General features: G+C 40.1%; 1 protein-coding gene across 1 annotated transcript in view; it reads right to left on the bottom strand.

Moving 5' to 3' along the window:
• Positions 1–27,780, bottom strand: part of PRKAG2 (protein kinase AMP-activated non-catalytic subunit gamma 2) — a 226,409-nt gene that overhangs the window by 32,530 nt on the left and 166,099 nt on the right. Inside the window, exons 5-6 of the mRNA XM_049799132.1 lie at positions 23,784–23,877; positions 3,211–3,320 (exon numbers count right to left, since the gene is read on the bottom strand). Coding sequence (XP_049655089.1) covers positions 3,211–3,320; positions 23,784–23,877 — 204 coding nt within the window. The remainder of the gene's footprint in view (positions 1–3,210; positions 3,321–23,783; positions 23,878–27,780) is intronic.

Genomic DNA, 27,780 nt, shown 5'->3' with positions numbered 1-27,780 from the left:
GAAGTACTGGCAAATAAATAATTTATATATTAAAAATTAAACCCCTATATTTTAGAAGTGTTTGTTTGACTACCCTTACTAGGTACATTCTCCACCATATACCTATTCAGCTGGTTTTTTTTTTTTAAAAAAAAGGGCAATTAAATTTTTATATTCCAGACACATGTATGTGTACCAGCCACACTGATCAAGCTGAAGAAATATAATGTGTTTTGAAGATACTGAAGGTGGAACATTAATACAAGGTGCTACGTAAAGAACTACAAAGGTAAATACTGAAGGGAAGTATTTAGAAGTCCTCCCAGCAGTGTAGCCCAGGATGAGCAACCTGTTTAATGATTTCTTAGATAACCCTCTAATTTACTAGATTTGCGAAACCTGTGAAGTTGGAAGACTGTGCCAATGCTGGAAGAGGACTACTGCTTTACAATAATATTATGACTTTATAAATTAACAGTAATGCAACTTGGATTAAATGTAATGGTGCAAAGTAAAAAAAAAAAAAAAAAAAAATACACTTCAGAGGAAAAAAAGCTCCTCACCAGTAATCCAGGTTCAAGATATTGTCCACATTTGTCATATACTAAAGTCTGAATGAATAACTACAGACTTCCCTTCTACCACCACTGCCTTCAAATACCTGGAGAAGCAGACTGAGAATATGACCCCATGATCATAGACCAAGGCATGCCTTGTTCTCCTCCAGTTGTAATCCATGACCATCATCAGGGATCCCAAATAAGACAGGGATTTTGGTGGAGTGTTGGTGAAAATTTTTCCATTACCATTAAGTTACCTGTTTTCCTTTATGGTGAAAATTCACAAGGTTCATTCACTCATTCTGCTTCTCCAATTATTACCTCATGCTGGCTCACCAACTGAAGATGAAACTCTAACTTCTTTATGTTAACAGCATTATCCCAACGCAGCTCCGGCAATGAAAACTGGTTATCTGGCAAGATTTTATGTAATTCATCAGGAGACCTTGGGAATCCAGAAGGAATGGGTGACCTGCCCCCATGGCCCCAAGGTTAACTAGTTCATGGAATAAGTAAAATTCACCTTTCCAATTGCAACAGTGACTGAGCTCAAGCCTTTGACCCAGGTGACTACTGACAGCTGAGAACTCAACAGGTTGTGGGTCATGCCAACAAACTGCAGGTACCAACTCCCAACAGATTATCTCATAGTGTGAGAATAAATATCCCCTGGAATCAAAAAAGAAGCTAATAGTCTTTGAGAAGAGCTGAGAGAGTGACAGTAAACACTACCATCCCAAATTCAACCTTTCCGGTCAAAGGAGTCTGAATTCTTTAGTTCAGAGTGGAGAGTCACTCTCTTTTGGGCAGAAGAAAGGAAAAACTGCAGACCTTTTTCCCTCTGAGACGGTGAAAAAGTCAACACAATCAACCTCCCAAAGAAGCAACCTTCTGAGAGACAGAGAAAGAAATCTCTGAAAAGGAATGTAGCAAAAAGTATTCATTAGTATTATATCTAAATGTAACAGATACTCTTCATTAGAGCTTACAGTGCTTGCAGAATCAGAATCCATGTGACTGGTGAAACGCAAGAGAAGATGTAGTTGAAAGACTATTATCAAAACAGTCAAGAAGTGGAATATACAAAGAAAATTAACAATATGAACATTTAAACTCTGTAGAACTGATGTCTGTGTGCTTGAAAGCTCTTCCCCTAAGACTACAGGCTACCTTTTTCCACCTCTAATCACAGATCAGGTGTCTTTTCACTACAAAATCCAGTGACCAGTAAAGCACATGGAAGAACCCTAGGAAAATAAGACTGTTCCACTGATACCAAGGTGCGTAAGGATAAAATATTTCCAGCAGAAGTCTGGCTTTCTGGGTAAAGGAGGAAATAATCTGACGTGAGACACCAGTGACCAGCTTACATTCAGCATTGCCTTCTTGGCTACCAGATCCCCTAGCAGCAGGATGTCCTTTTGCACATGGGCAGAATCTTAACCACAGCCATGCTCAAGTTTTAACATAACACTAGTACTAGATAGGATACTTACCTTTAAGGACTCAGCCAAGGTATCAGAGGCAACACACTGAAGCCTCAGCGTGCTCAGAGTCTAAATAAATTCAAGATGAAGGAAACTCCCTCACCAGCGAAATGCCTGGATAATTGAAAAAGTCCAGTGCTGAAGTTGAAGTTGCTTTTTTTGTACTGAGCAGTAACTGAAGCTCCAGTTCTTTTAGCCATGCTGCAGAATTCAAGGAGGATGCTGTTGGTCATTGTACAAACAGACTAATGCATGTGCAGTGCTCTTGATCCACCCCATTAATTTGCCTTGTGCAATGTAGGCTTTCCACCGCTTAGATCATAGCACTCAATCTAGCATTATATATGATTATCTGATATGCAAGATGGTTCTGTGAGCATTTTGGGACTAAGTATATATTACATGGTTGCCTCTGACTGTGGAAAGCTGAAGTCTAATTGAGCAGTACATTCCAGACCAAAATTACTTAATGGGCTTAGTTAAACTAGAATTGGAGCATCTTTAAAAGGAAAAATGCGCCGAAACAAACAAAAACCAAAGCAAGCCAAAAAACACCAATTCAAAATCCAGGAAACAAAAAGAAAGCCACAGCTTTCTACCACACTGCAGAACAGATTAGTCTGTTTCTATAGCAGGCAGCTAATGCCTTCTTTTGGCAAACAAACTCTTCAGACAGAGCCAAAAGTCTAGCAGATGATTTCCTGATTAAAAGCAAAATGAGAAAATGAAAACAAAAATTTTCTGGAGAATGTAATAATTTGCATAATTAAACCATCTATTTTAGTCCTAAATTGTCTTACCAATATAGTGGGAACAGGCTCAAAACACCTGGATACTCTTTAACTATTGCAGAGGGATCTTTACATAAAATGTCTTTATGTAAATTCTGATAGCCATGAAGAAGCCAATATAAGTTTGGGCTCATCTGAAAGTTTTTTAGATAGTGATTCCAACTGCAAAACCAATTATATCCTGTATTTCTGTTCTGCTAGGAAGTCTTCCCTCAGCTCCTCCTCTAGTACAACATGTAAGATACAGTTGAAACAATATGGTTTTGTACAGTCAAAGCACAGCATTATGGGAGAATTTCTCTTCAAGAGATCAAATTTCATTTGACACTCAGGAAACACTCATTTAAAAAAAATGAACTGCAAGCAAAGGCAGACTGAAAGGAGAATACTCACTTGTAGCGTAGTGTCGAAAACAACAAGCTTAGAGCTTGTTGGAACAATGTCATAACACTTGTGTGACCTCATGAATCGCACATAAATGTCACTTTCCGATTCTTCAAGTGCTGTAAGTAAAAACATTATGTTGTTTTATTTAAGTACCTTAAAAAAAAAAAAAAGCAAAAAACATGCCACATCAACTGAATACCACTGCAGAAAGACAACCCTAAAGTAAAACTCAAATTCACACTTTCTGATCTGGACAGACAGTCAGTTTTGCACTTTGCATTTCACACACTTATCTTTCTTTTCATATTAAATATAACAAAGACAAAATGTATTGTTCTTCCTTGATGAGAAAGGACTTCCATACTGAAGAATTATATTTCAAAAAACACCTTGTTTTTCTAACAGCAAACGATTGGAATATGCTTCTCAACTCTAGTTATGTACAGAGGAAGCCAGTTTGAAACTTAAGTAGTGTCAGGCTTGACTAACTCAATCTCCTTAAATTAATATTTCTCCAATGTCATCCCTATCCAGTCCATTTTTCACATAGTAATTTCATATTTTCTAAAGAGGCAGCAGGCAAGTTATGTAATCAGTTCTGTTCTCTTCAGGCTACTTCACATACAGCATCACGAATCCAACGCTTTATTTATAAAAATAGGATCCACTTGGCTGGAATTGTTTTAGTGTGGCATGTCTGTAGGAAGGACATGTAATCCAGTGCATACTAACTTAAATTACTTTGCATTTGTCAGAGTTTAGGTGCATATGCATACATTCTTCAGATCTGCTCAGGTACATTAACTTTTTTTTAAAAGCAGTTTGGCCCTCCATTCTTTACAGCAGGTACCTTGAACTTGATCAAGGCTAGCCCCTCCATCAGATATGCACCCTTTAGACCCTGCAATAATGCACAAAAATTTGGTCACATGTTAAACTTTTGAAGAGTGGAGAGAAAAAAGAAAACAAACAAAACAACCTTGAAATACCTACTGATCTCTGAAGAACTTCATATTAGGAAGCTAAAAAAACTCAAAATCCTCTTTTGCTAGATTTGCTCAAAATCGATCACCTAGCACTGGACAAATTATTTGTTGCTTCCACAGAGTGGCTCAGCACAGCTTCTTTAGTCCAATTCTACAGAATCAAAGCTGGACCTCCTCTGCAAGTGGCTACTCTAGGATACAGGCAGTCTCTTCTATATACTAAGCAAGCCTTTCATCTCCAACTCTTATTACTCTCTATATAAAAAACAAACAAACCCAAAATAAAACCACCTTTTTCCCACTGAAACACAAGCAATGTGAAATAGAAGTTCCATAGGAATACAGAGGAGAGTCTCGAACTAGGACAAAGCAGAAGAAAAAAAGAAAATAATTTGTTGGGTTTATGTTCCTATAAAGGTCAGGACCAGAAGTAAAAATAGCAGGAGCTAGGAAAAATTGATAAGAGATTAGGAAACCATGTGAGCAAACTGATAGGGAAGGGACTAGGCAGACAGACTTTGACAATGCTGGTAGGAAGCAACCTTTATGAGATGATCCCAATGGGGAATGGGTACTGACTCATCAAGGGCATGTATAGAAGAGGTTAAAAAGGGTAGTTTTGGACAGAGAAACTCCATAATATACTAAAACATTATCATCCTCTAACTTTTGCAGTAGCATAAACTAATGTCTGTACAAAATTAATTTAATGACCCTGTGATTGAGGAGTTGCTGGGGAGGGGTTGTTGGGTTTTTTTGGTTTTGTTTTGTTAAATACACAAACTAGAAGCAGGGAGGGGATGAGACACTAAGCATTAAAAACAATATTACAAGAACATTTAGATGACATACCAAGAACTCTGGTCTTTAGAAAGTTATGGTCGTGAAATGCAGTCCCTCTGTGTAGTGACAGAGTCCGTATCTACTTTAATCTCAACTTTTTCCATGGGACAGTACACAAGAACTGCACTTGAAATGGTTAAGTCAAATCACGGGTAACTAGGGCTGGCTACTCACGTGATCAGTAACCATTAGAGAGATGCTACACTGTCATGTCTTTCCCCAGCACTACAAAACAGAACAGGATGAAACTGATTTCTTCCAGTTTTAGTCCCCTGCCTCTTTCAGTAGATACATTCCAATTGCTGCAGCAAGCAAGACAGCGGTCCAATAGTACTGAATCACCTGCAGACCAAGTCTATTCCCCACACTGACTGAAACAGACATTCTCCAAAACCTTCACCGAGTACCCAGAAACTACTACAACCTTATGTACCCAGGGACATTACTATTCTAATTCTGAATCCGTACTTCCTATTGAGTCTGTAGCTTTAACTGTGAGACTTTATATACAATTAAGTATACTACAGGTAGAAACAAGCATAGGGACACCTCAAATAGTTGATAAACTACAAAACAACCAACTATTTTTAGCTGAAAAAATTTACACTCTTCGCAGAGCACATCATTGCTCAATACAGTCTTGCCAACTTACCAACATTATGCAAATTTAATGTATCACAATAGCAAGCACAGTAACTATGAAGCAGGACATGTTGCCAGATTTAATCAGGTAAGGCTGTTAATGGCAGCCACAGTTAAGAACTCTGTATGGACCAGCACAGTGAAGGTGGGCCTATAAACCCTCCTCTCAACTTACCATATACTCCCAACTCTCCAAACACAGTTTCAGCTGGACCTCAACAATCCTCACCGACTTAAGGTACATGGGATTGGTTAGGTGCTGTCTCACCTTACATTGTCTTCCAACTCAGAGAAAGCACCACAAAGCAACCCAAACTGACACTGGAAAGTTACAATTAGAAAGATTCAGAAGCACAAGATAGCAATCTGTGACCACTGTTTAACACCCATATAAATAGCTAGGAAACCCTAGCAGGATCTGAACAAGGATCCAATTGTCCAGCTGGAACTGAGATTTATTTCTACGGGGGATCCTTATACTATAAGTAAGTATAATGCTCTGTTTCATTAGTTGCTAACTAAACATGCAAAACATAAGCAGCACTGATTTAAGTCTTTGTCCTACATAACTTCATCAAGTGTCTGTTGGAAAGGATATTTAAGACCTTCTAACACCTTCAACTACTTGGGATTACTAAACAGATGCCATAGCCTAATTCTTTGTACAGGTATTGTATGTGCATTATGTATATACAGCTGCTCAAAGGAGAAAAGGTCTCTCAAGCTGAAGGCTTAGCATATCTCAGGGGTACACTCACACCCGTCTTTCCTGCACAGCACAAGTGGGCAGGGTGTAGTCTTCTTTACCGTTCCTCTCACATTCCAGACGACAAACTTACTGCTTTTGGTTGTATCCAATCATCACTGTGTTGCAAATACAAATATAAACATCCTAATCTCCATTAGGGTATTTCTACTTTATTACCTCTTTATTTTCTAGTTCCAGTCTTACTTGTTTTTCCAATAAACACTCATCCTTTCTGGCTACTATTAAGCTTCTGCAGTCTTATCCAGTACCTGCAAAGAAGTACTCCCTTTGGATGGACAAGAACAGATGCCTTTCAGCTTGACTTAAAAATCTTCCTCAGTCTCTGCATGTCATCTTTGATCTGCATAGGAGATGATTCACCCAACATGCAGGAGCTGTGAATATATACTGGCCATTCTTTCACCATGAAGTCAGTAACATATTCAGATGTTGATAAGACAACGGTGTACTACATGAACAAGAAGTGACATAAAATCTCTGCTCCTGCTCGAGGAAGTGACTGAGGTATCCAAAATTAGATTTACTTAAGCAGCCTCATTTGCAGAAGCCCCAGTTACACAATTTAATGCTTAAGATGTCCTAAGCTGTGTCACACTGATGGGCCACAGAGAAGGACTACATGCTACAGCTCAACTTCTTAGATCAGGGACTTCCTTAGCAAGGCCTCCTCCTCCTTGGAAGCTGAACTGGACTTGCAACTGTGCTAAACACCATCTGTCCTTGACGTTCCCATCAACTGTAATCCTTCTCCCTCCGTCAGAAGCCCAGCGTACGCCTTTCTCATATTGTTTCTGCAACAACTCTTGGAAGGTGTGGGAAGATGGAAAGACGATTATGATTGCCCTGGCATGGCAAAGGCAGTTGCAGATAAGCCTTATGGAGTACATTTGCAGGACCTTAGCTTAGGTCTAGATCAAGACTTAGGACACTGCCTCCAGCCAAACCTCAGCTTCTGCAGCTCATGATCTGGAAGTTAGTTGGCTCACAGACAGAGCAGATTCCCAGAAGGAGGCATCTTAATCTAGAGCAGGATGAAGGGAGGAAAAGAATCCACTAATAAGTAGTTGAATGTGTACTTCCATGTGGGCGTTCACTCATGAAACCTTATTTCTTGAAGATTCATGTGAAAGTTATTTTTTTGCAAGTGGACATTCTCCATGTGCACTCCCTCTCCCCAAGTCATAGGTGAAGGCAAAAAAAAATCCAGATCCCTAGTGCTGTTTTCTGCAATTTTTAATAAAGCACAAACATAAGTCACCTGAAAGGTTACAAGATTTTTTGACAGTTTAAGACCTGAAGTTAAGAGCCTTGTCATACAGTCTTTTACAGAGTAAATTATCTCTCTGCATCAGCATTTTATTTATTCCTACAGGTAGAGATTCTTTAAAGAATGGAAAATCAATCTGCTTATATTTCTGCCACTCCCCAATCTTACTCACCTAAGACCAAATGATTTTCACTCCCTTCCTGTCTCCCACCCTTCACTAACATGAGACATGCTTTAACGTTTTATTTCAGGCAGTAAATATTATCTACAAAAACCTCACAATTTATTTTTTTTTTTAGCAGAATAACTATTCAGCAATACTGCTTCAGAGATTGCAGTGGGACTTGGTACTAAGTATAATTGTCTATTTAGAGAGCTCTAAGGTAGAACTATCATCTGAGTACTCCTCATAAATGAAAGGGAAACTTCTGCAGCATTACTGAAGCCATTTCCTCAGAGATCTACTGAACAGATGCCTTCAGTTCCATTCATACCTTCGCCACCATGCAGGGCGCTTTTCTACTGTAGCTTTCCTCTCAGAATTTCAAGGCCTTCAAAAGAAGAGAAAGAGGAGAAAAAAAAAAGAAGCTTCTGCAGATGAAGAACAGGAACATGCAGTAACATGTATGGTCAACACATATTGCAAAGCTTCCAAATACTGCCACATAAAAACCTACAGAAAGTTCCTCAGAAGTGTTTACTGCAAACCACAGACTGTATTTCTGTTCTACATTCATATTGGACTGGCCCCAAAAACAAGATCCTGGACCACATGTGCTTCCTAATTTCAACACTACAAAATATGACCTTTCCTATTTATTTTATATTATAGCTATATTATGGTCCTTGTATTTCTGCACTGGTATCCAGTCATATTTCAAGTTTAGTCTCTGGTTCCAGGAGTGTTTGAAAGGAAGACATAGGGTTCCACAGAAACTGTGTTCTCTCATCTGCTTTAAAGAGTTAATTCCACCACAGACCACAATCATGCCACTGCAGCTCTCTATAGCACCCCTGCTCCTCATGGTTAGATTGAAAGCTGTTAGCTCTAGCACTTCTCAAGCATTTGAAGCACACAAGCACCATTCTTATGGGCCTAAACAACTGTATAACTGCCATTTCTAAGTTTACTATGAAGTTAAGTGCCAAATTTTAAAAGCCCTTTAAAAAGCAAGGAAAAACCAGCCAATAGCAGTATGTAAAAAATATACTCAGCTAACTGTCTAGCTAGGTGAACAAATTAGAGAAGACAGAAACCATATATGCACACAATAATTCCACCATCCCCCCTGACTTTTAATCAGAATCAGTCTGGGGAAGTGTGCAACTTTAAAAGCTTAAGAGTTTTCTTAGAGCAGCAGGAATTAAGCACTGCCAGCACCCAACACTAGACTCTTCAGCTCCACTACTATTAGCATAACCATCTCCTCTCAGCCAGTTCAGATGGTGGACAAAAGGGAATGGGAAAGGAAGTAGAAATGTACTTTTGTGATATTCTCACGTGTAACAAATAACCTAGTTACTGGAAAAAACATTTTCTTTTCAGTTACTGCACACATACATATCTGTACTTTAGGTTACTCCAGGTAACACTCCTATTATAAGAAAAGTCAAGTAGTATGTTGAAAAATCACATTTCAGATGCTAGAAAATTAAAATGTTACAGTTAAGAGACAAAAGATATTTTTCATCCCAATGTTTACTACAGAACTGATCCAACAGCAATATATTAGGTGAAGTTTACTGGTATAATTATGCTGATAAACTTTACTAAACGAGGTGTTATACCAACAAAAGCACTCTATACTATTCTCTCTTATATCACTTAATCAAGCAGAATAGTATATATAGTCTTTTCTTGACACAGAAATTTAAAAAACACCTTAGACAAACACACATCATCACAGTGAAAACAGGAATTGGAGAGTTGTTCATGTACTTCTGGCTTAAGCTGCAATTTAAAAGAGAAATTTTTTCACATCCCTAGCCAACACTCCTTTGTCAGCAAATAGAGAGTAACTCTACCTTTTCAAAGGCCAGGTCTAAAGATGAGGCTCCACAGCAGCCTAAGCAGCAGCGCAGCATAGTAGCAGCAGCCACTGATCCCTTTGCACTGGCTGTGTGGTTCCATTCCCTCCCTTGCATTGCTTCTGGATTTATATAAAACTGTTCCACAAGTTGGCTGGAAAAGCTGAATTTGTCACAAGTTATCAGCTTCCTGATAGTGCCAGTTTTAGGTCTATTCAGCTCCCATATCTAGCCGTGTGGCAAGCAGATTATTTCTCCTCTTTCCTTACACTAGAAGCTATACAGTACAAGGACACCATCCTTGCTGTGGCAGCTAGCCATTAGATCAGGTTAGCTATGTCAAATGGTGCAGAAGACACCACAGCGACTAATCACTTAAATAAGCCAGAATGAGTTACCCTCTCTCCCTACTGTTACAGGTAACCCTTGGCAGAGTATACAATAGGTGAAAGATATCATTAACCTTGTAAATTGTTCTGCCTGCATTTTTATCTGAAAGTTGTCACCAAAACTGGCTATAAAGTTTCTGTTCACCCCCAGTCTGAACTTCCCGAATAAGTTCCTTAATATCCTTGACAACCTCTCCCACAACTTTCACAATGAAGGAAACGGTAATAGTCCTAGTGTAAAAGTCATTAACACAACACCTCTAACAGATCCTAAAAATTATCCAGAATGGATATAGTTAATCCACTTCAAGAACAAGAGACACACTACATAGCAAGAACCACAAACTATTCCTCAGATGTTTCTACAAGCTCACCAACAGACCCTGGAACATGACTTTTAAGAGAAATGGAGGCGTCTGAATGAAGACGGGTTTCAAGAACAACATTGCAGAAAACAAATACTCAGTTAGGATTTTACCAGCATTCCTCAGCTAAGGGACAAGACAGGAACAGATTCTGAAAAGGAATCCAGTACTATGCTGTAAACAGTATGTTGCTGTAATCACATGCAACAGCTTTACTTGAACCTACCTTCTCTAGGAGAAATATGACTAATTTGTTAGACTTTTAGATAGGTTTGAATGATACAAAGACAAATTAAAAAGTACATGGTATATCCTGTGAAAAGCATGGGAACTGAGGGACTGGGAGAGAACAACAAGCAACTGCAATTTTGTCACAGAATAATGCCCTAAGAGGGCATGACTTTCCAGTCTGCTGAGCTGTCTGCTAAAGAGCCAAGAACACTGAAAACAGCGGACAAGAAACAAGACACCAGAAGCTGAATCAATGTCAGACTTGGTAGAAGAATACTAACATAGTTTAAGAAGGGCAAGCACAGAAAAAAGAAGCAATGTTGTACTGTATAATTTGATTTCTGTTTATTCAAGAGGAAACTTTTCTCAGAAGAAAAAAACCCCGACCAAAATAACCACCCATGTAATCAGTCACAGGATAAGGCTGAGTTGTAAAAAAAGATGGAAAAAGTAGGAAGAAATGGTTATAAGGGTGCCTACTCTAAGTGGCAAGAGATAAATCATCATTAAGTTTCTAGAACATGTTCGGCACAACTTCGTTGGAGAGATGGCAACCAAAGCTAGCAAAGGATTACTTCTAATTTCAGAGGGGAAAAAAACCCAAACAGGTTTAAAGTCTAATGCATAGGAAGTAATATGATGACAGTAATAGGAGTTGACTATTCCATCACAAGCTGCAAGGATTTGAAATGCAAGGAACCAAAAAGAGAGGATGTAGTGACAGAGACAAGATTTTTCTTTTTTTTTTCTGAAAGCTGCAAAGAGCTTTAAAATATCCTGGCAGACCACACATTAAAGTTACACAGTAGCATTATTCATGCAGCCACAGGCTATACGATATGCATGTTGCAGATTGAACATTTCCCACCCCAATCTAAAGGAATGCATGAGCTGGCAGCTAAAGAAAGATCATAGTAAGTTTACAGATGTAAGGTACTCTGATACAAAGAAGTGATAGGAAGCGTATCTAGAGATGAGTATCAGAAGCTTCTTCAGTGATCCAAGACTAATTCAATTACATATTAAAGCATGAATACATGACATGACAGGAAGAATAGGATTTTAAAAAGAAGTGTGAGCACACAGGGACAACACTAGAGTGAGTGAGTTCCACCCTGCTAACTGTATCTCACCCTACAAGCAGGAAGAGGGTTTAGAGTTACACAAAATAAGAGGGGAGAATAGCTACATTAACAGGTAAATAAAAATGAATAGAGAAGTAAATGCACAATGTCTTGTTGCTTGAGTCTTCAGAAAATGGTTAATCATTTCTAATAATAGTGACAAGCTAGAAGAAACCATAACACATCTTAAAACATATCCAATCAAGAACTGTATTCTTAGTTGCTTAAGACACTTTCGAACATAACATTCAGGACTGCTTGCATCTACACTTTTTTTTTTTTTGCACACTTTTTAGTATGTCTTTTGAATTCTAGAGTTTGTGCAACTGTTCAGTCACTTTAGATCAGTAAGGTAATTGAGATGTTTTCTCCTCTTGTCACAAAGGGTTGTCTGATGCAGAGACAGCAGGTTATTATGTGTGTAAACAGGAGTCACCCTAGTCAAAAACAACGATTCCTGAACTCTGCAAGTTCATGAAGGAGAAGATACAGTACCAGTCAAAAGGAAAGCCAAAGAAATTCAAAATCAGTCAGAATTCTTAGGTACATATCAAAGCAAGTTATTAAAAACTGTGTATTTTAAGTACTTAAAAAGCAGCTCATCAAAACCAAAGAAGAAAGCCAATACCGTTGTGTCAAGAACAGTTCAGTCTAATCAGTTTTTACTCAGAATAAAGTGATCAACTGGATGGAAAAAAAGAGGGCAGACACAAAATTAAAAAAAAATAAAAAATCACAGTATGCTTGAGACCCTGATTTCAAAGCAAGCATGGATACTACTACACGTGGAAAAGATACTGTAGAATCACCACAAGGTAGCTGCATAGCAAGCAACCACAGCTGCAGCAAAACTAGTAAGATGTCTTTTTTTCAGTGGGTTTGCAAGACTGGATGACAACTGTCTTTTCAAAAAGATACGAAGTCCAGTTCAAACTCTTCTCAAAATTGGAACATTTGCAAGGTCCACCTTATGCAAATCAGCTAGTGCAGAATGGAATGCAAATTCATGCTACATGTCTTTAGTTTTCTACAAGTCACTCTGGAAGAGCTTTTACCAGTAGCTTGACATTTCACAGGGAAAACATTGTCATAGAGTCTCAGAGGATTGGGGCTTCCTTTTATCCAGCATTCTCCTTAGTGATCTTCAAAACAGGAATAGAACATGCTTCAAAGAGTTTGCAGTAAGAGTTAGAAATTGTTGCAAGACTTTAAACCTCACAGTATCTTCAAACTGAATTCATAAGTGGTTTGGAGTTAATATGATGTTTCAGAGAATACCAGAATCTGACAGGAACACTTAACTGGACAAGTGCAAATCAGGGGAGTGACTAAATATCACTACTACTGAGAAAGAACTACCCTGTTATTAATTTGATTTGCTATAGCAGAAGTAGGGAAGAAAAGGCACAGTTTGCTTAAATGAAACAACAAGCAAACCAAAAACCCACCCCAGCTGTTAGAGAGCTATTAATGCATTCCAGAAGCCAGTTAGACAGAACGAAGCAACCTTAGGACATCGTACAGTCTCCTTCTGTAAAGATCCTAAGCATGGAATGAGACAAGTGTCCACAACTGCATAAGCACATCCTGCTTTAGTGAAGAACAAAAAAGACTGTTAGTTCCTGAGAATATTTCAAAAGATCCACTTTTCTGTTTTGAGGCTTAAATATCTCCACTTCTTCAAACTTCAGTAGTAGCTAAGACTTGTAAGAGAAAACCAATATAAATAGCTGCCTGAAACAATGAAAAATTCAGATTGTGTTTCAATCTTCCTTGTATTCATTGCACACTTCAAAATCTTGCACTGGATTTTGTTTCTCATTTTTGGAGTTAGTAAGTCCTGGTAAATGGGCTGAGAAGTTAAAACTCCTTTTTTACTGTAGCTCTCCATTGGCAGTGTGGATAAACAAATATTACATGAGATTTGAGGCAGACAAAAGTGATGAGCAGCTTAAGAAACTTCACATTCCAGAGCTAATCATAGTAACTCTGAAGTTTCTTGTCCAGGCAGGCAGAGAAACTTACTTGTTTACAAGCAAGAGCTGCCTTGTTTAGGGACTAACTGGTAAACAGTATCAGAAGTCCAACTGAACACTTTTGAAACAGCCCACTATCACTTAAATCAACTTTCAGTCAAAGTTAAAGATTTGTACTTTGAGGAGAGCTACATCACTGTGGTTTTGTGCATAAAGGTAGCAACTTCAGCCTGCAACCTAATAATGCTTCTAAGATTTTCACCACAATAAAGAATAAGTTGACCTGAAGAATTTTCTAAAACATGTTCAAGATCTTCCCTTGACAACAAGCACTACGATTTTTCCCTAAGCATCCCAAACAAAGATCTAATTTAAGATGTCGCCCGTCTGGAATGCAGGCATGCTCTTCAAGATTGCGAGACGCAGGCCACAAAACACAAGAAACTAAAAATGGTATTAAGTGTCTGATTATTAATATCAGCAACCATATGCTGGAGAGTTGCATTCAAGGAAGGTTTAAGGTATGCAATTAATGAAAGAAAAAAACCAGCCTGTATCCTTAGCATCTACACTGAAAGATCGGTAAACAATTTGAACTTTTGCTGTTTCTTTAAAGCAAGCATAAATCCTACTACATACACAGTTTGCACATACTTTATAAAAGAGATAGCCATTTAAGTCTTTTAGGAACTAGTTTAAGATCAAACCTAAACAAGCAGCTTAACCAAAGTATTATTCAGAAGACAAGTATTTTCAAATTGAGTACACAGCATCTTCACAAGCCACATTTGTATCCTTACTGAACAGGGCAAATATCTAACCTTTAGGAGATCTTCTACTGAAGACTAACAAATCTGAACTCAAAGCATCATTTATATAAAACTTTAAGGAAAAAATAAAATTTTAGGCTTAAGTCTTAAGGACTTTGGACCATGTTTGCTGAAGAAATGGTTTTGTCATGTCTAATAAACTGTTGGGTCTCAAATTCTGAATGACGACTTACAGCATCTTAACTTGAAGATTTTAATAATTCAGTATTTACATTTTAATTTCTCTCTAGTCTCCCCTTACACATTTCTTCTCCTTCCCTCCCTATGCATGCCAAAATTTTCTAAATAGCATTACTGCTATTTCTTATTAGAAATTATAAATCTATATGCACACTCTAATAAATTATGAAGTGTTCCATTTCAATATACCACTTAAGAGATTTAGCTAATGGCAGGCATAGCTGGAAGCTTAACAGAAAAAGAATTAGCAGTTTCCTAACTAAAGCAGGTGAGACCCAACACACATTCAATACAGCACATTCAGATAGTTTTCTGGAACCTAGTTTAGAAGTTCTATTGATCCATTCTCTATACCACAGATAAACGGCAACTTCAACCAAAGCTGATCTTCCTCTGAACTCATATGATGTCCATACAGAGAACTGTTGTGGTTTTTTTGTTTGGTTGTTTTAAAGGAACTGACTCAAAAATACCAGGGAGCTCAAGCAAGACTATGACAGGAGAGATACATGTAACTGCTTGTGTAGAGCAAAGCATTCAGCTTCTGCACTATGGCATTCAGAGTCGTTTATTAACAGCAACCACACAATCCCTTTCACTGAGTGATCCCGCTCCATCCTGAAGTGACTCAAAACATTAGAAGTCCATCCTACAAATTCACTCCTATAGTAACTATGCTGGAAGTTAGAATATTATTTCAAAGCGTATACAGGAAGAGCTTATAGCCATTTGTTCTTGTGCCAACGTTGTTCTTCAGTTAATTTTCCTCCTTGGTGTTTATCCCCTTCCCACCCCTTACAGGATGTTTTCATACATACAGTGTTATCACATCCCTTCTTGGCTTTCCTTTTACTAAGATAAATGAGCAAAGCCTTTTATTTTCCTCCTTTAGTGCAAGTTCTATATTCCTGGTCTCAAGAATGGCCCTTTTCTATGCCTATCCTGGTTTGCTCCCTTCTCCAGCACCTCAGATATCTTCTTCCTCTGTGTCTTTGCATCAGCAGAAACCCATGAAACTAAGCAGCAGCAAAGAATACCACAGTGTAAGGGAATGGTATGAAAAAAGGAAAAAAAAAAAGTTGGATTCTGCTGCTTAAAATGTTCAGTGTCAGAACCAAATACTCAGTCACAATACATAGAAAAGTAAAATAATATTGTAAAAAAACCCAAACCCCAAAACCAACCAACCAAAAAAAAAACCCAACCCAACTTAAAAAAACCCTAAAAAACCCTAAAACCCTAAAAAAGGCAAAAATAAATTTTCACAAATAAAATCACTAGTCTAAAGCACATGAAAACTGCTTTTAGACAAAAGTTGGAGTGCCATTTAACTTCTGCCACAGTCAAAATCAGCAAATTCACCAAACTGGTTCACATAAAACAGCAAAATCAATATAAAATTCAGCACAGGAGGAAAGAATCTAAAACCAAGCTAGATTTATTCAAATACTATTCAAAAGCTACCTTGAAGATATCTACATCACATTCAAAAACCTCTTAGATGTGGTTTACTCTTAGAAGGATAGGGTTATTTAAGCTTTCCAAAGCTCTGTCTAGATGCCAAGCTGAACACCTAAAAGTCAAATTCAACTTTGCTCTAGCGTAGTTATGCTTTTATTTGTATTAACTGCTTTGGCTACATGTTAATCCTAGCCATTGGTGCAACCCTTCCACAGAAGAATTTTCCCCTAAACTCCCAGATTTTCCTTTTGTCAGGCTTCTCTACTCAGAGAAGCCACAGTAAAGCCCGCACAACATGCATCCAAATGCTAACAGTCTCAGTATGGAGAGGTACATTTTGTTTCAAGATGCAAGAACTGTTACAAAAAACAGTAACAACAACTCCTGTACTTATGTTAGAAATGCTACATTCCTTAAGATGTTTTGGTCTTAATCTGCTTCCCCCCAGACCCATGCAATGCTAGTATAGTTGTAAGTTCTGGAAGTCAAAATATTCAAATCAATAAAGTAACTGCAGACAGCTCGTAACAAAAAGCAGTGCTGATGTAAGTGACCTGACTTAAAGAAAGGCTCCACAGACAAAGCCCTGTGATTATCCACCATCAAGTTATCAAAAACACAGGACACATCACAAAAAGTCCTATCTTAAAGGACAGTCATGTCTGTTGCAGATGATTAGTAAGCCTTCTTATGATTGTTTAGCAACAGCTATATTGAGCCAACTTACACAAATATTCTATCATTCCTGTGACACTGGCATTACTTCAGTTTAAACCAAGTCACCTACATCTAGTACTCAGTCATGCCCCAAGGCACTAAGTTTTCCAAGAGCACTGACTTGACCACAACAGACAAATTCAACAGTTGAGCTTATCAAACTACCAAGACAATACCAATGTTTCATCTATACTGTCCTCCCTGAGTATGCAAGGCATTGGAGAGGTGTATCAGACAGAACATTGCAGACCACCACTTAAGAAGTTTCTTGAGGAAAGGACTCTATAGTCACCCTACTCAATCCTGGTAATGCTCAGCAAAGCAGTCACAGGCAAGTAACAGCATCTTGTAGTGATCTAAAAGGCAACACTGACATTGTCACATCTTCCACGTCTACCATTGCTCAAGCACACAATGCTGTACTCTAAATTAGGGGGTTCTCGGGACACTTGGAAGTTGAGATGATACTGTCCAAAGTCTTTGACCTTATATCAAGCTGTTGTTTACCAACCACAATAGCCCACTATCAAACCAAACAGCCTCTGCATCAAGGGAGTTCTGCATGGAAGTTATTAGCAGAGTTGACATTGTCCCTCATCTAATGCAGGTGAAAGCAACAGCACTAGCAAGAGAAGCTAGTAAAGGTTACTGTAAAACAGTACTTCACATTGGCCCAGACACTAACATGTATGTATCTGAAGCAGTAATGTCTTTCAAGTGTAGGAAAATACCAAGTTGTCTTAATATTTCTCACAGATAGCTGCTGGCCAATAATGGCTTTCACTCAGAAGATAAAGTTTGCAAATCATGCAGGTGCAACACTACCTGGACACCATCAGCCCCAACACTTACTGTAAAACTGTTTTCAGCTGCTTGCAGCTTTGCCAAAGCAATTACATGGACTCATTGCCATGGTAAGCATTTTTCCGTAGTTTTTTTCTAGGAAGTCTCAGCTAGAATGGTTTCACTGTTTCCAAGAACAAGTTAGAGAAAATAAATATTTTGACCACATTAAAATTTTATGAAAGCTTTTGCATTGAGAGGCTCCTGCATCCCCCAAGACCCAAAGCAGAGAGTTTTAAGAGCATGCCCTGTGTAACACAGCTATATTTTTTGCTGTACTAAAACATCACTTCCCAGATCGGTAAGGCTTAAAAAATTTTGTTTCCTGAGAAAGACTGCATGCGTTAGCTGCTATGAACTGCTTATTTCCTAGTCAAGACAGAGTAGAGCCTTCCTCATTGTAAGACTAAACACCTTGTTAAGAATAAGGGAGTTTTACCTCATGTAGGAGCAGGAAAAGTTAGGACTGCTTGGAGACAGCAAGCACTGGGCTGACAAGAAGAACCACATGCAATACTTGCACAAGGTAAAGACGTGCATGCGGATTGTGGGAACAGTCTCTGTCCAAGACCACAAAACTCCCAATAGCTTCTTTTGCGCTGGTCAATTACTGTTTTATACTTTCAATTACCTATCATTTTATACATTATTTTCATCTTTCAACTTTGAAGGTGGAAATTTCCAGGAGAAAAAAAAAAAAAAAAATCTATGATGTTACTGTATAGTAAACTGGCAGACAAAGGACCTGAGATTGCCTAGGACAGCAGGGTAATTAATCATAATTTCTTGCATAAACTAATAAAGCTGAACATTTGAATACCCCAGATACATTATTCTTTAACTCTGGAAAGTACATCACAGGAAAGCCCATCATCCCATTGATACTCTTTGTTGCTGAAGGATGGAAAAGTATAAACTGAGTAAATTCAGTGGAATAAGCAGTTGTCTATATTTTCAGATACAAGTGTTCACTATTACTTCAGATCAGATAGCCAGGACAAAAAGCACTCAGTAAGATTTTTTTTAGAATCTATTACTGTGCCTCATATCACACCACAAAGTAACTCTAAAGCAGGAAGAGAAAATAATCCCAAACTCTAAGACCATATGAAGTCTATTAATACCAATTATCATCTCTGCTTAATAATTTCTTGCTAGGTCCACTTGGGATTCTCATCTGCTGTGGAAAAGTTCATGTGAAACATCCCGTATCACTATCACCAAGTACCCTCATATCTCAAAGCAGATCTTGTGGGCAAAATGCCCTTTCTGTACTCCAGAAAGCATCAGCTTTAACAATCACATAATGAATGTTTATTAGAAATGAATTACAGTTGCAAAAGGATGCCTTAACTTTACTATATCCTAACCTGAACACTTGATCCTTCAGTCTTAAGAATTAAACAAAATCTAGTATGTACATTAACATGCATTTTATTACAAGCTTCTTTTAACTATTTTTGGCCCCGAAGTGACATCTGTTTTCATACCATGATTCAGATATTCAGCTGACAGCAGGAGGCTGGCAGACAGGAAGAGCTCAATAATAAACTACTTTTAACAAGAAACAACAAGAAAATCTGTAGAGCAGGGAAGGAATGACCCCAGACACAACAATTAGTTAAGAGGAGATGCAATTACTGGTGAAAGTCTCTTTCAGGAGACAGCCAGAAACGAGTATGTGACAGAAGAGATGGATGATACAGGACGAGCAAGATGAAGGCCAGAGCATTACTAGGAGAGATTCCACTCTAACACAAACTGTTTATCAAATAACTCTCTAAATCCTGCTTTCTGCAACAATCCAGGGAAGTAGAGCATTGAAGAGCTAGCACATCAGTCCCATGACGCTGATGCTACAATTGCTGCACGCACTTTGCAGAATTTTTTTTCCAGACTAGGAATTGAGCACAGACACAGGAGAACCCTGCAATTAAGTTAACTCTGTCTGCAGAAAACACCTCGGAAAGATTGCCTGAGTTACCAGATGCTAGAGAAAAGTAGTTAGTTCTGCTTCCAGTAGCTACTACTTTATTACCCAAGCTGAGTAAATGGAAGAGATTAACATGGATGAGAGCCAACTTTGCAACAAAACTAGTTTCCAAAATAACACGCTAAAACTATACCAATTACATCAATACAATTGACAGGCATGCATTTGCTACTCATTTGCTACTCTAATCCAGTTTCTCCTCTCACAGCACAGGTAGCTGTTGGAACACAACCATTTCTGGAATTCTAGCTTAACAAATTAAAGCTAGTAAGTGTAAATTGTTAGCTAAAGCTCTTTGTCATATTAGATCTTCAGAATAATTTCTCCTTGCTTTTTTCCAAGCTCATCGTATCCTCCATAAAATAAAACCCAGAATTACTCTTGTCATCGATCAGAAATAAAAACAACCTTAATATAGCAACATGACTGCACAAACACTAGAGCTGAACAAGCAAACCCACAATATGTATGAGGATAACCAGTTTTTGATCATTTATATACATTCATGAGAGGTCTCTCAGCACTAATCTATTTCAGGCTACAATGAGAAACTCCGCACCCATCAGCAGGTAGCTTTCATACTTTTTGAGGAGACGTAGGTAGGTCGCTCCCATCCAAGGAATACCGAGCAGGATGAGTTCAGAATATTTTACTCTAATAAGTTTTTCTGGTTATTTTTAAACAGAGCATCCTTCAGTTAAAAAGAGACTCTGAACTTCTTATGTGACAGTTTTTACTTTCCTGCTCTGACTGCTGTTGGGAAAAATGTCCTTTAGGGAGTCCTGAATAAAACAAACATCCACTGGCCTATCCAGTCCTTCTCCTCTATGCACATAATCAGCCTACAGCCTGTCCTATTTCAGCTGGTCCTATTTCAGCTGTAGTGCAGTTGATGCTGTTCAACAGCATCTCACTAAGATTTGCTCTTACACATCACAAGAGCAGTATTATTAAGCTAATGCTAGACAGAACTAGTGGCCCACCAATAAGAAGTTGCACTGATCCTAGATAATCCAGCCAGATATATGAAGTAAAGATGTTTTAAACCAAAAAGATGACCAGCACTTCTTTCTGCGACAATAACATGATGTCTAATACTGCCCATGCTAATTATGTACAAAATAGTTTATATACATTCTTTGTATTTAACGCATATAATGAACAAAATTGTCCTTCAGCTGACAATACCATTTAATTTAAAAATCATATCATCAGGCTAAACTCTGTATATTTCATTATGGTACTACTGGGACTATAAATCTTTCTAGTACCATTTTTTCAATTTAACCCTCCTGATTAGAATCCAAATTAAACGAACGCCTTCTGTTCTTTCACATTCTCATTTGTGTAACCTTTGAGGAGAGTGACAAACAAAAATTCATTTCAGCATGCTGAATGGCATTCGGTGCACACACTGAGCCTCATTTTTCAGCTCTTTTTATTAAGCTCTCTGTTTCAAGAAAACTGCAGCATGATTTGACATACAAGATAGTTAGCAACTGTTGATGGATACAGAAACTGGAAAGCTAGCAAGAGCAAATACTCAAAAGTAGAGGCAGTCAGGAAAGCAGTTCCAAAACAAGTTTCAAATCTCTCATTTAACTCACAATTTTAGGTTATCAGTGGAGAGACTTTGGCAAAAGGTCATCCGTTACAGTGTGGCTACAGCCACTTAATGAAATTGTATCAAGATTTCAAATAAGTTTCTCAACTCCTGAGCCCTTAGGACTTGCCATCCAACAAAAAAGTGAACACTGTCAGATGTCATTTTACTCCCCCACCCCCAATATTAGCACAAATACAACTACAGCAACTAGTGCAAAAATTTAGGTCATAAAATATGTATTGCAACTAAGCTGCCGCATTTCCATCTGCATCTTACTTTTCTATGATTCTTCTTCTATAGGCTTCCTCATATAGAAGCAGTCTGGACAGTAAGTTTTTGTCTGACATTCACACTCTTAATTTTACTTACATCTTACCTTCTGAATACAGCATTCTACATCCTTTCCACTTGGCTTTAAAATTAGACATAGAACTAGGTTTTCATTAAGTCTGAAAGGCTAGTAAAGCAACTGCTTCCTTTCAAAATTCACATACTACTTTAAACTGGTCACAGGTTTGCTATTTGGCATTATCTTTTGACAGATCCCTGAACTGCTCTCGCCCACCCACCCTGAGTACCCACAGACAAAGCCTTAGTTTTAAAGCTAAATGAATTAAGAGACAAAGTGAAACAGAAGCTTGAGAGCTAGGGAAAAATATATTTAAAAATTACCAAACTTTCCGAAGAACTCAGAGAACACTGCAATAAGATAACCCAAGACACAGAGATATTCAGCCTACTCAAGTGTCTCCAAATAACACTATGTTACACTGTTAAAACTGCAAAGCTATTTCAAAACTAAGTCGTTGTGTTTTTTTTTAAACTAGACATCCTTTTCAGATATCTAAATTTATAAGATGTTTAAAATAGCTTTTAAAATGGCTTAACTATTAGTGATTCAGCAGGTTTTAGGATCTCCTATTTGACAGTCACAAGCTTTACATAAAAAAATAAATACTTAAGTCAGTAACTTTCCAACTCTCCATGAGCATAAAATGAAGGCCTCACAAAAAATAGTTAAACAGGGTGAGGAAAAAAAGCTACAAGTTAGCAACAAACCCCTTGCACCAAATATTCATATTTAATGTTCAAGATTCACAAAGGCGCAAGTATTTCATTGCAATTCAAACTCTGTCTGGACTCCTAAAAAAAAAAAAAGCTTAAAGAATCCAATTGTTAAGAGCTTCTTTTTCTCACACACAGAAAGCTTAAAATAAAAGGTGTTACTTTTTCAGACCAGTCCCACAACTGTAACCAAGCATGCTAGTAACCAAGAAGCTGGCTTATTAACACGCTGGCTTAAAATTTCTTTTCACAGAATGACTCAGCCTACTATTTTCAAAGTTTTCCTTAAATATTTGTCCCATATTTTACAATAGCAGTTACCAACTACGGAAAAACATATCCCATAAATTCTTAGCCACTTTACAACACCGAGCATAGTGATTAGCTATGCGTCCACATTTGCATCCACTAATCTAATCCTTTCTGAAAATGAAAGCTCAAGATACTCAATATAGATCTTTCAGAGGTAAGCAAATGCTTTGCGCAAGTTCGAGAAAAAACATTCATGCTTCTCCACAGCACCGTTTAGTGCTTCCAAGATAGAAAAACTTGCCAGGAGTTCCCCTATCAAGAACACCACACTCCGTTAAAACCGCAGCTCTTAATAGGACAGCAAAGAACAACGTAAGAGGGCAGCCACATACGGAAAATTTAGTTTACAGCTGTCTGCTTTAAACAGATGTATGCATGTCCATAAGGAGTAGAAGCTTTAGTTGAAAAAGCTTTCCATCACTGCTCGCACCTCGCTCTCCAAGTCTATATTTGGTATCGCAGACGTATTCGAGGAGAATGAGTGCTTTACAGGGAGGAGGAGGAGGAGGAGGGGATGCCATGAAGGTTGCCTTCCCCTCAGTGCCAGGGACTCCGGCTGACTGGAACTGCAGATGAAAAGCACGCACCGCCGAAGCGGCCGCGGCCCGGCAGGCGCAGGCATGTGCTACGAGGCGGCGTGCGAGTCGGGCTGCAGCCGCAGCCCGGGCTGCAGCCACCGGGACAAAAGCACCGCAGAGGGATCGGGCCGGGAATGGAGGGGAGGGGAGGGGAAGGCAAGGGAAGGGAAGGTTGCGACCCGCCCCGCAAGGACACGGCCAGCGCGGGCGGCGGCACCGCGGCCGGCCCGGGCACGGCGCAACCCCCTTCCCGCGGCGGGCTCCTCGTCGGGGATACCCCGCTCCCCTCCCCCTGCCCAGACCCCCGCTGGGCGTGCGGGTGTCCACCGACCCGCCCCCCCCCCCCCCGGGCCCCCCTTTCCTTGAATTTTTACCTTCATCTTCGAGCTCTAGTTTCTCCAGCATCCCTTCGGAGGCGGCCGGGAGCTGAGAGGGAGCCGGAGCCGCCGCTGCCGCCGCCGCCGCCGCCTGCGGGAGGGAAGAGAGGAGAAGGAGATGAGCATCCAGGCGCGGACTCACCGGCCCCGCGGCGGCATCGGAACAGCCCGGCGCGGCGGAGGGGAGTGGCGGCGCTGAGGGGGCGGCTGGCGCGGTTCCCGCCGAGCGCTGAGGAGAAGAGGGGAAGGCGGGACGGGCGCTGAGGCCGGGCGACGGCGGCGGCGGCTGCTGCTGCCCCCTCGGCCTCCCACACACGCACGTCTCGGTGTGGGCTGCCTCTCACGCACCCCCCCCCCCCCCCCCACCACACACACCCCACACGCACTGAGGGGGGAGGAACCGGGACTCGCCCTTCCTCCCCCTTTCGCGGCGGCTGCGCCCAGCCCATTAACCCTGCGGCCCCCGGGGTCCCCGCCGCCGTGCCCCCCGGAGGGCGCCGCCTCTCCCCCGCACGGAGGCAGCGGCCGCTGGCGGCCGTGAGGCCCGCAGGGAGGCCGGACGCCCTTTCGCAGGACAGCGCTTCCCGCCACACCTCGCCGCCGCCTCTCCCCCGGCCCCCCCCCCCCGGTGGAGGGCTTGGTACGTTCCGTTTTGCTGCAGTCGAGCCCGTTGGTTAGCAGCGGGAGGGGACGGTAACTACCACTTCCGCGCGCAAAAAGGGAGGGGGAGGAGGGAGAGGATTACTGTCCCAAGAGCTCTGCCAGGCCAACCGCCTTTCGCAGCCCGCTCTGCAGGCTCGGCTGCTCGCCTGGCTGCTTCGGAGTAGAGCCGTGCAAGAGGAGGCGGAGGGGAGGAAAGCCCTCCTCCCCCCCTCGCGAGACGCGGTTGGTATGGTCCCGCGCGTTCACCTGCAAGGCAGCAGCGGGGAAGCCGGCAGTTCCACTGCCCTCCGGGGGGGTTTGGGGGGGTGGGGTGTTGAGGGGGTTTCCCCCGTGTGTGACAGGGAGCTCCCGCACTGGGCCGAGCCGCCATGCCGAGGTACCCGCTCCGGGAACAGACGCGCTCGTTTCCATTTGAAACGCTCGAGAAGTTACAATTCAAGATTAGCCCGAATGTCGGCATCTTCTGTGTAAGTCGCGCGGCTCCATCAAAGCTGGCCGCTAACGCTCGGAGCAGCCGCCTGAGGAGGAGGGAGGCGGCCTTGCGGCTGAGCGCCCTCCTCATGACGTGCTGCAGCTCAGCCAGAAGTTAGGGGGGACTTGACCCAGGGACTAGTGAGTGAAATTCTAGTTTACATTGTGCTGCAGATCAGACAAGGTGATCCTACTTCAAAAATCACTCTTGAAGAAGAAGGAAAAAAAAAAAAAAAAAGAGCGACTGCCCCGCCATTGCCGTCGCTACAAGCAGTAGTGACAGTTTCGGAGCTGTTCTCGACCGCGCTGGGTGTGAGATGGCCTGCCTCCCTGAGCTTGCCCTCCAGCACCTGAGCACATAATGCTGACAGCCCAAACCACTTGCTGTTAACAGTGGCTGAAGGATGGAGTTTGCTCCGTGGGAGGAAAGAATGGGAACTATTGCACCCAGCTTTACGAGTCTGCATCTGAGCTTCTAAGCCAGGCTACAGCAGAATCAATGGAAATAAGGAAATATTTGGAACAGATTCATCATTTAGATTGTGGTAAGCTATAGCTAGGCTTCCCTAAGTATAATGAATAGGTCCCCACTGACTGTTTAGGAAGCCCAGCAGGACCAGTTCACACATGGATGCTGTAGACGTGGATAAACAGATTCTTTCTTTGGCAATGGCAACAGTTCTTGTGGGCAGACATGCATGCACGGTGCTCCAAAGGAGTCACAGGACCCATTAGAGAACATTTAAAATCTATTGGTCCCTAAGGAAAGGTTCAAGCTTCGAAAGTTCAGTAAGTCCTTCAAGGAGGGAAGGTTGAATAGATCTGGGATAGCACAGTAATGTGCATTTAACATAGGAAAGTATGAAAGATAATTAGAACTAAAGCTATGATAGGAAGAGAGAGCCTAAAATTATGGGAAAACAGAAAGCGGTCTGTCATTTCTCAAGTCCAGAGACGTTTCAAGCAAGGAAGCTGACCACTAGTGACAGCTTCTTTTTCCCAAGCTGCCTCTTTCTCGGAACACTTTTAAGGATAGACAAAGTTAACAATATCCAGTTTTTCTTTACTGTAAAGGTCTTTTGGAAAGAAAATCCTGAAATATTTCATTCCTAGTTGTATTTTTAAAAGTCTGCTAGGATTCAATAAATAGTCTCAACTGACTAGCCACAGAAGATATCAAAGCAGTTCATATTAATTTATAGTACTTTCAGCCTACTAATTAAAATGCTTTGGAAGCTTTTAATTATCTCTGGGAGGTATCTTTAAAAGCTCTAAATAATTTATCTTCCTTATCATGTACCTTGATACTGATAAGAGGTTTTAACCTCTTTTGCTAACCAAGAGAAGAGTAAGATGACATATTTGATTGGAAATAACTGTCATGATTTTGTTTATTTTCTTAAAACAGCAAGTATTTACTCCCCATAATTATTTAGTAAGCACCAGCCATGAGGAAGTACAACTCCAAGGTTGTTTGTAGCTGGAAGTGACACTGAGTTTTCAAAGGTGCACGTTGCATTTCACCTGCTACAAAACATGGATATGTTTATAAGAAGTAAGTCAGTTAAGCCTATTTCATGCAATGAGATACACTGCACTGTGACCCTCCAAGTTTACTGCAAGATCAGGGGTTTACAGTGGCAGTATCTACGTTCAGACCAAGAGTACTATGAGAAACTCAGGATAATGTAAAGGCAGTAATTTAATATGTAACAGAGATTTGTAATGGAAACATTATAGCTATGTTGTAACATCCACACTGCTCAAAAAACCCCAAAGGAAATAGAGAACAAAAGGCTGAAACTCCATCCTTCATTCTGCCTGCAGCCTCACAATTTGTTTAAACCAATTTTGGAACAAGCTGCTGGTCATGGCGTTCATTTTGCTCCTTGCTTTGCATTCTAGATCCTTGTGGTTTGTAGGCAACGCAGTGAATCAGAACAGGAAACTGATGCAGCTGAAAAACAAAGGGACTAAAATAAAAGATTGTTTTTTATCCAGATCAGTTCCTGATCCAACTCACTGTGCAGTTGTATCAGCTAGCACCTGCACAAGGAGCATCAAGGGCAGGAGTGACAGTGGGACCACACCTTCTGGAAACAACCCACTCTTAAGTCAGCTTAAATCAATGGTGAAAACACTGTCTTGTTCATTATGAACTACTACAGCATTAGACAAATTAGCAGATATTTTTAACAGTCCCAGGTATTACCTCTTTCTACAAACTCTGCCTGCCATTTTACAAAAGGATTACTGGTTAAAGATAGGGAAAAGATCTGTCCTTCAAAGGACCTATATTTCTCACGAAGATGATATTATATATTGTAACATTTCAATATCTGTTTATTGTGACTATTAGTTCTACTGCCACAAGAGGTTTCTACTTACTATGACTAAGGCATTTGTCTAGATTATGGTTTAAATGTTCGCTATCAAGAGTGTGTCAGGTAACCCATTTTAACTGTTTGAGATACCCAATGTGACAAGACAGTACATACTTCATATACTAAATACTGCTAAGCAAAATAAATTTTATATATAAAAGTTTAGAAGAGAAATATATGCAAAACCAAAACTGCTTCAATATATTTCTTCTTCGCCAGGTTTCAGTTCATTTTTTTACAAGGACATTACTTATGCCAAAACCCATAGACCTACAACATAACACTAATACAGAAGCTTAATACAGCAGTGCCAGCAACCTTTGTAGAGGCAAAGTAAAACAACTCAAGGTTGATACAACAGCAAAAGTCATAAAAAGGTGGATGTAAACAAAAGAAGTTTTAGGACTTCTGGGAAGGCTAGAACATAAATTTTAATAGGTAACTGCTTACTTTGTCTCTGACTGTTTTCTTTAGCT

This window comes from Accipiter gentilis, chromosome 4, assembly GCF_929443795.1.
Source record: "Accipiter gentilis chromosome 4, bAccGen1.1, whole genome shotgun sequence".
NCBI classification, from domain to species: Eukaryota; Metazoa; Chordata; class Aves; order Accipitriformes; family Accipitridae; genus Astur; species Astur gentilis.
Note: the sequence above shows the minus strand (reverse complement) of the source record. Positions and strands in the feature narration are given on the sequence as shown.